This window comes from Phaethon lepturus, unplaced genomic scaffold (assembly GCF_000687285.1).
Source record: "Phaethon lepturus isolate BGI_N335 unplaced genomic scaffold, ASM68728v1 scaffold24930, whole genome shotgun sequence".
NCBI classification, from domain to species: domain Eukaryota; kingdom Metazoa; phylum Chordata; class Aves; order Phaethontiformes; family Phaethontidae; genus Phaethon; species Phaethon lepturus.
In genome coordinates this window covers 3,307-11,504 of record NW_010510146.1, presented here as the reverse complement: position 1 = coordinate 11,504, position 8,198 = coordinate 3,307, and the positions used below count along the sequence as shown (strand labels likewise).

The window sequence follows — 8,198 nt, the reverse complement described above, 5'->3', positions numbered from 1 at the left end:
CTCTGCGGAGGAGCGGTGGGGCGCGCAGCCGCTGCCGGCCCAGCACGAGGCAGGGGCAGAGCCGTCATGGGGGGACAAGCGAGGTGTGGGAGCAGGGAACCGGGGCGTCAGGCGTGGAGGCAGATGTGCTCATGACAGCTCCTGAAGCAGAGGAGCCAGCCTTTGCTCCGAGCAGCCTGTTGTAGGGCTCGTGCTGATGCTGTCAGGGGGCTGCGCGTACTTCTGCACGTTCAACTGCCACTGCTGGGTTTTAGTGCGAATGCGCCGGCATCGCGTGGGGCTGGAGCTGCCTGTCCGCGGGGCCGGCCTGCAGCTATGGCAGAGCTGTGCCTTGGGCTTGGCCAGCCTCTCCGCTGCGGTGGGTGCACCGCAGGGACCCTCGCTCACCCCCCTTCTTTCTTGCAGGCCAACGTGGTCTGCGTGGTGTACGATGTCACCAAGGAGGCCACGATCGAGAAGGTAACGGGTCCCCTGCTGGAGCCCTGAGTGGCCCCGCTCCAGCAGCAGAGCTGGAGGGGAAGGGGTTCCCACCGCTGGGTCCCGCCAGGCTGCCCCAGCTTTGTGGTGTGGGTGGATGCTGATGCCCCCAAGCCCTACGGGGGATTTGGGGTTTGAAACCCCTGCAAGCAGAGAGGTAGGCTGAGCGCAGCCCAGGCTTGCTCCATTGTTGGCTGTTGTCCTCACGTGCTGGGGGCAACAGGGTTGTCGTATCCCGGCGGCCACCCAGAGAGGTAGGCTGAGCGCAGCCCAGGCTTGCTCCATTGTTGGCTGTTGTCCTCACGTGCTGGGGACAACAGGTTTGTCGTATCCTGCCGGCATCCAGCATCCCTGGTCTGCTCTTCCTGCTGGCGCGGGGGAATGCCGGGGAGCAGATGGCTGCAGGGCCCTGCTGACTACTGCGGCGCCTGTCCTGGGGGCTGCCTCTCCCTCCCCAGGCTGCGCTGACGGGCCTTTCCCTGTGCTCGCCTTTCAGATTCGCACAAAGTGGATCCCCATGGTGAACGGAGGAGTTGAAAAGGGCTCCAGGTACTGTGTGCAGCGGCGCCTGCGGGTGCAGGATTGGGGGATTCTGGAGGCTGCGAGGTGCCCGCCGCCTTTGCGTCGTGCAGAGGTCGCTCGGATCAAATCAGCTTTGCAGTTTGTGGTCAGACCACTTGTAGCAGAAGGACGTGGGGGGCTTTTCTCCCTCGCAGACCTAGCTGAGGCAGAGGGCCACAGGAGAGGATTCCTTCCTCCCTTAATGTCTTCTCAGCCAGGCAGGGAGAGGAGGCTGCCAAGGGAGTATGGGAGCACAGAAGCCGCAATCTGCGTGCGGATCGCTTAGGCAGAAGGCTGCTGCGCTGGATTAAAGACTCCTGAACATATTGTCGTTGGGTGAAAGCGTAAGCGGGATCAGGCAGTCTGTTTCTCCAGATGGATGCTCCCAGCCGTGGGAGGCAGGAAAGCTGCTGTGGACCTTGCGGAGGAGGGTGGGGAGGCTCCCCAGCCTGCTGCCACGTGTGGCTGGGGCAGCACTGAGACCGAAAGAGGGCTGGCCTCACTCATGCTCTCTGACACTCCGTCTTTTTTCCCCAGGATCCCCATTATTTTAGTGGGAAACAAGTCTGACCTGCAGGTGGGGAGCTCCATGGATGTCATCCTGCCCATCATGAATCAGTTCTCAGAGATCGAGACCTGCGTGGAGGTGAGGGAACTGGAGGGTTTCTGCAAAGCCTCCCTGAGGGGTAGGAGCTCTTGTCTGGCATGAGTCAGGGAGCCTCCGCGCTTGTGGAGATCTGCCCAGCTAATGTCGCTCTGCGGAAGTACCCCTGTCTGGGTCTTGAGGGCCTGGGCTTTAGGCTTTTTGTCCTTTGGCTTCCTCGCAGAGAGTGGGGTTCCATGTCTGCCCGCTCCAGCTTTCTAGCTGTAACTGATGTTTGGAGCTGCACGCAGCCCCTCTTGGCTCTGGGGCAGTGGAACGGGCAGAGCAAAGCCAGAACTTGAGCAGGAGGTTTCCCTTTAGTTTTTTCCTAGTGGGGGACAGATGCTGCTCTGTGTTTTGATCCACAACTTGTCTGGCTCGGGGAGCTCGTATCATCCTCTTTCTGCCCTTTGTCACCAGCCCATCGCCTGTCCCCGCTCACAGGCCTGTCTCTTCCTTTGATCCCCAGTGCTCTGCCAAGAACCTCAAGAACATCTCTGAGCTCTTCTACTACGCCCAGAAAGCTGTGCTGCACCCCACCGCGCCCCTCTACGACCCAGAGGAGAAGCAGGTAGGAAGCAGTGCTCGCGGCCCCTGGGTAGGAGGGTGGAGAGGTCGGGCCGAGGCAGCCAGAACAAGGGGACAGCAGTACCCCCACAGGGAGCTGGGAGGAAAAAATACCCATCTCCCATGCCCAGTGCAGCCAGCTGAGTATATTCAGGCCAGAGATCTGCAAGGGCTTGGGATAGAAGCCCTTGTGCTCCCAACCATGTGTTAATATTGTGGGAAAGATCAAGGAGGAACCTTTCCCAGGGGCTGTCCTGCTTCTGATTCCCAGCTCCAAGGTGGCTGTGGTACTGGCCTAGCTGGACCATGCTCCCAGCCAGTGCGGGAACCCCTCTGCACTTGGGGTTTCAGGAGGCAGGAGGAAGGGTCAGGCTGAAGGTGGTACCCTATTTTTGTCACTGTGGTTGGTCCCTTGCAGCTGAAACCTGCGTGTGCACGAGCGCTGACCCGGATTTTCAACCTCTCGGACCAGGATAACAACCAGATCCTTAGTGACGACGAACTCAACTACTTCCAGGTAGGGCCAGCCACGGAGCTGAGGTATTGCCCAGTCCCTTGTGGAAATCCCTTGGGGTCCCCTTTCCTTCCAATACCAGGCAGAAAAGCTTCCCCTTGCCTGAGACACAACCATCCTGTTTGCATTCAGTGCTTCTGCTGTTGCGCAGCTAAAGCACGGTAGAGTGTGTCTCCGTGCCATGGGGATCCACGGGTCTTCCATCGTCATTAAGCTTGGGCTGAGTTTGCTCTGCTGTGGGAAGAGCAGGAGGCTCTGGCGATGTTGAGAGTCATACTTTACTGGGATGCTGAGGAACAGGGGTTGGGTCAGGGTCTAAGGCAGTAATCCCTGAGCTGGGTGAATTTTCTCTCCTAGAAATACTGTCTCCTTGCCAGGGGAGAGGGATGCTGGCGAGACAGAGGGTTGTGCTGTCTGTGTGCTTCGCTGACGATGACCTTCTTTCTCTTGGGAGGTAGAAGTCCTGCTTTGGAAACCCCCTGGCTCCCCAGGCCCTGGAGGACGTGAAGATGGTTGTGTGGAAGAACACCACAGACGGGGTGCAGGACAACGGCCTGACATTGAACGGTAATGACACAAGGGCTCTGTGCCCCTTCCCAGCAAGGGATAGAGGGACCCATCTTCTTCTGCACATTGTGAGGGGCCCTGTCCTCAGGCTGAGCCTCCTGGCCCTCGTTCCAAGCCTAATTAGTCCCTCTTGTCAAAGCAAGCCTGAGCCTGCTGCAGCCACTAGAGTCCTCTGTCCAAGCAGCCCGTTTTCCCAGCGTGGTCCCGAGGAGTGAATCCCTGAGGCTGAGTGCTCGGGTTGACCCCGCTGTGTCTGAGTCACCCGATCTCTCCCACAGGCTTCCTCTTCCTCAACACGCTCTTCATCCAGAGGGGCCGGCACGAGACCACCTGGACCATCCTTCGCCGCTTCGGGTACGACGACGAGCTGGAGCTGACGGACGACTATCTCTACCCACAGTGCGTATCCTGCCATGGAGTGGGGCAGGCAGGGTGTGACATCCCCATGGGGCACAGCTCGGGCTCCTTTTCTGCACCCTGGGGTCTACTGTGTTCCTCGGCTGAGGCTGAATCCGCACGCTTAACTCATGGTCAGGTTCACGCTCCTCACCTTCCCCTGTGGGCCGGAGCTCACACAGGGGTATTGCTGGTGAATACAATGGGCCTTGGAGCTGCTGACTGTGCTGCTGGCTCTGGTGTAGGTGGGCAAGGAGGTGGGGAATGAAGGCCTGTCCCTGACTTCCCTTGACATCAGCAGGGGGTTTTTGAAGGCTGTTCTGTCTCTGCCTGAGCTGAGGCAGAAACGACTCGTGTCGGGAGCAGCGAGCTGTCAGCAGAGCCCTCCCGGCTGATTCTGCAGCTGCCGTCTCTTCTCTGCTCCCTGCCACCCCGGAGGTGGTGATCTGGCAGTAATGAAAGGGCTTGGCTTGTGAGCCGCCTCATCCTTGCCCCAGACAGCAGGCTGCGTGGGGAGGCGACAGGGCCCATGCTGGTGGAAAGCACCGCGGGGCTGGTGCTGTGCCCTACCGAAGCCCTGGGCGCAAGGCAGAGCAAGGGCTGCATCGTCTCCCTGGCTGCTTGGGCAGCACGGATGTGCCGAGGAGAGGCCACTGTGCACCCTCGAGGGCTTCTCCCCAAAATGAGGGGGCTGTGTCGAGGAGTAGCCAGGCCTGGAGACCACGGGCGGCTGTGAGCAGGGAGGGAGTGGGGAGCTGTGTCCTCTGGGTGAGATCTGGCTTGGCCAAAGACCCGCTCACACACTGCCCTTCGTTCGGGGCTCGAGGAGGCTCACTGGGGTCTCTTCCGACAGGTTCCGCCTTCCCCCCGGCTGCTCCACAGAGCTCAACCACTTGGGCTACCAGTTCCTGCAGCGGCTGTTTGAGAAGCACGACAAGGTGGGCAGCGTGCGGTGGGCTGCCTGGGGAGGGGATGCTCTCTGCTAGGCCTGCATGCGTGGGCGTAGCTGCTCTCCTGCCCCCTTCTCTGTTCCAGGGAGCAGTGGTAGTGCCAGCGAAGGGCTTTTCTCTGCCACAGCGCTCCCTTCGTGGCTTCTTGCCGAGGCTTTGGGAGCAGGAGGTGGTCACAGCGAACTGTAGGTAGTCTGATGGCTTGTCAAGGGCACGGTGGTGGTGTCACTACCCTTGGCCAAAGGGCAGCCAGTAAAGTTTGGGCCTTCAGGGGATGGGTCCGAGTTAAGATCAAACCGGCGTAGCCCCTCGTAGTGCCTGGCTGCGGCACGCGCGGTGGCAGGGAGGGCGGGCACAGCTGCTGGCCTGCTGCCACGGACCCAGCACAAGCATCCGCACGGCTGCCAGCCCTCTGGAGCGAGTGCCAGGCTGGAGAGAGGGAGAGAAAGTGACTGATTTGTGCCACGCTCTGGCTCTTTGGGGAGAGAGAAGGGGGATGCGTTGGATCTGCACGCACCCGCTTGGACTAGTTACTCAGATGCTGGTGTGCGCCTGGGGTACGGCAGCTCTGTGGCCGCGGGGAATTGCAGCGCGGAGTCGACGCACGTCCCTGTGTGCCCAGATGCCGGCGGATCCTCTGTGGCATGGCCCTGTGGCACGCCGGCCTGAAGGTTGCTGCCTTGGCCTGTGGTTCGCTGGTGGCCAGCGGCCCAGCGGCCGCACACAGGCCCTGGGTTGGTTACCCTGCAGCGTGGAAGGCCAGGCTGGGACCGGCCAGGCTGGGGGCTTTTTTTTTGGGCCAGCGCGGGCTGTGGCGGGCCCCAGGGAAGCTCAGGGCTGTGGGGTGAGTGCAGACGGGTCCTGCCCCGTAGCAGGGCTGGCGCTGCTTCCAGCTGCAATCGCAAAGCAGAATCGGCCTGGCTCTTGTGCAGCGAGGGGAGTCCCTGGGGCGCGGGCTCTCTGCCCGCGCACGCAGCTCTGGCCTTGCTTGCAATCGATTTCCGCTGTTGAAAGCGTCCTTGCATCGTTCTGCAGCAGGGAGCAGGGTGGCTTGTGTGCCAGGGACCCTCTCTGGACCCCGATAAAGCTTGGTGTGGCTTCAGAGGGGTGCCGGTGCATGCACAGGCTGTGTCCCACCTCAGCTGCTGACTCCACGTTGTTTCGGCAGGACCAGGACGGAGCCCTCTCTCCCACAGAGCTGCAGAACTTCTTCAGCGTCTTCCCCTGCGTGCCCTGGGGCCCCGAGCTCTACAACACGGTATGCACCACTGATAAAGGCCTGCTTTCCCTGCATGGATTCCTCTGCCAGTGGACGTAAGCTCAGTCCCTCTCCCCCGCCTTCAGTCACGTTGTTTAGCCCTTGCTGACCTTGTTGGCTTCCCGGTGCGCTCTGTCTCTCCAGGCTTGTGGCTTACCTGGATGTGCGGCACTGCCTGGAGTGCCTGGGCTACTTGGGCTACCCCATCCTCTCGGAGCAGGACTCCCAGACGCAGGCCCTCACAGGTACGGCCACGCCCTCCCCTCCTGTCCCAGCTCAGGTCCCTCCTCTCGCTCACCCAGCCTCTCTCCTGCCAGTGACCCGGGAGAAGAGGATCGACCTGGAGAAAGGCCAGACCCAGAGAAATGTCTTCCTCTGCAAGGTGCTGGGAGCCAGGGGCGCAGGCAAGTCTGCCTTCCTGCAGGCCTTCCTCGGCAGGAGCCTCGCGGTGAGTGGCTGCTCCCCTCTCCGGCCGCGTTGCGGCAGGGTGTCCGGTGGAGCAGGAGGCAGAGCCGTGTGGCTGTTGAGTGATCTGCTGCGTGACAGCACCTCCCTGCCCGCGGCCAGGCCCCAGCGGCCCGGCAAAGGGCTTCACGCCCCGCTCTGCCGGCGGTGCCGGTTGCTGTGGTTCTTGCATCCTTAATTTTGCCTAAGGCGGCGAGCCCACCCCCTCTGCTTGTCCCACTATCTGGAGGGGCTGTGCCTTTGCCGGGCAGCCGTACCTTCCCCGAGGTGATGCTGGCTTTTTCTGCCTGTTACAAATGGCCCCGCGTCTTGTGGCGGGCTCCGGCTGGCCTTCAAGTGGCTGTTACACCACAGGGACTCGGGGCAGTGCGAAATGCTCTCCCTTCCCCGAGCACTGCTCTTGCTCCCCGCTGTCTGAGATGGTGTTTTCATCGGTGGCAGGCCCAGAGGGAGAACCCAAGAGAGCCGTCCCTCTACACGATCAACACGGTGCAGGTCAACGGCCAGGAAAAGTACCTTATAGTAAGTGAGGGAGAGGAGGGAATCGCTGCCGTGTCTGGCTCGCAGCAGGGCTGGGCTCTGTGCCCCAACGTTGCTGCAGTGGCATCCCGGCACCCCTGGGCTCGGCTGCAGTCATGCCTGTGTGAGAAACAGCCGATCTCCTTGAGACGGTGCTGTGCCACGCGTCCCTTCCCCTCCTGCTCCAGCTGTATGAGGTCGGCGCCGACACGAAGTTCGCGAAGCCGTCGGACGCAGCCTGCGATGTTGCCTGCTTCATCTATGACCTGAACGACCCCAGATCCTTCAGCTACTGTGCCAGTATTTATAAGGTAGCTGGCAGGGGCCCTGCAGGACTTCGGCCTTTGCGTGGCAGCCCCACATCTCCCCGGGGTTGGTCGCTCACCCCTGGCTGAGACTTCTCCCTGTCTTTGCAGCAACACTACTTGGACAGCCAGATCCCCTGCGTCTTCGTGGCCTCCAAGACAGACCTGCCAGAAGCGAGTCCGCAGCCCGGGCTCTCCCCCACCGAATTCTGCTACAAGCACTGCCTCCCACCGCCCTTCCTCTTCTCCTGCCACGGCCAGGGCCCGCCCGGCACCACCGTCTACACCAAGCTGGCCACCGCTGCCACCTTCCCGTTAGTATCCTTCCTGTGGAGGGGTCTCTTGGCTGGGAGCGGAGCTTGGGGAGGGCGGCCGTGTCCCCGCCGCCGCCGGATTGCTTTGTGTTCTCTCTAGCTCTTGGTGTCTTCTGCTCATACGAGTAATTGAAAACAAAAGGGACACTTCTTCCCCAGCTCAGAGAGGGCAGAGGGCACTGGGCTCTCTTCTGCCTTGTGTGTCTCTTGACAGATTTATTAGATAGATCCGGCCACAGGAGTTTTTATTTTTGAAGCCTCAGATTAAAAAAAATGCTGAAGGGAAGTAGCCAGGCTAGTTTGCCAAGGCCCGCAGAGGTGGGCCGGCAGCTATTTTCTCCTGATGAGGTGGATCGAACTGAAAAAGAGGTCAGCGAAGCGAGACCTCTGTTCGCACAGCCTCCCCTCGGGAAGGAACCGCACCTGAAAGGAGCTGGGGAACGGGGTAGGGCAGCGGCCGGGCTGCGCACGGGCGGCGGGGGGAGATCTGGGACGGAGAACGTGTCTGCGTGTGGCATCGCTCTGCTCGAGGGCTGAAAGCCGAGGGTCGGCGCAATGCCGGGGGCAAAGCCTTCCCAGGGAGAACATGTGGGTGCGTTGGAAGACGGGGTGGGATTACTAGTGAGTGGTTTTCCCTCTAGCTTCTTCTCTATAAACAACTT

General features: G+C 61.2%; 1 protein-coding gene across 1 annotated transcript in view; it reads left to right on the top strand.

Annotated features, from left to right (window-relative positions):
• Nucleotides 1-8,198, top strand: part of RHOT2 (ras homolog family member T2) — a gene marked incomplete at its 3' end in the record, with an annotated part of 11,452 nt that overhangs the window by 2,360 nt on the left and 894 nt on the right. Inside the window, exons 4-17 of the mRNA XM_010296132.1 lie at nucleotides 406-459; nucleotides 974-1,026; nucleotides 1,576-1,684; nucleotides 2,151-2,252; nucleotides 2,667-2,765; nucleotides 3,221-3,329; nucleotides 3,608-3,728; nucleotides 4,579-4,663; nucleotides 5,844-5,989; nucleotides 6,078-6,178; nucleotides 6,251-6,381; nucleotides 6,840-6,920; nucleotides 7,106-7,228; nucleotides 7,334-7,536. Of these exons, the coding sequence (XP_010294434.1) occupies nucleotides 406-459; nucleotides 974-1,026; nucleotides 1,576-1,684; nucleotides 2,151-2,252; nucleotides 2,667-2,765; nucleotides 3,221-3,329; nucleotides 3,608-3,728; nucleotides 4,579-4,663; nucleotides 5,844-5,989; nucleotides 6,078-6,178; nucleotides 6,251-6,381; nucleotides 6,840-6,920; nucleotides 7,106-7,228; nucleotides 7,334-7,536 (1,517 nt within the window). The remainder of the gene's footprint in view (nucleotides 1-405; nucleotides 460-973; nucleotides 1,027-1,575; nucleotides 1,685-2,150; nucleotides 2,253-2,666; nucleotides 2,766-3,220; nucleotides 3,330-3,607; nucleotides 3,729-4,578; nucleotides 4,664-5,843; nucleotides 5,990-6,077; nucleotides 6,179-6,250; nucleotides 6,382-6,839; nucleotides 6,921-7,105; nucleotides 7,229-7,333; nucleotides 7,537-8,198) is intronic.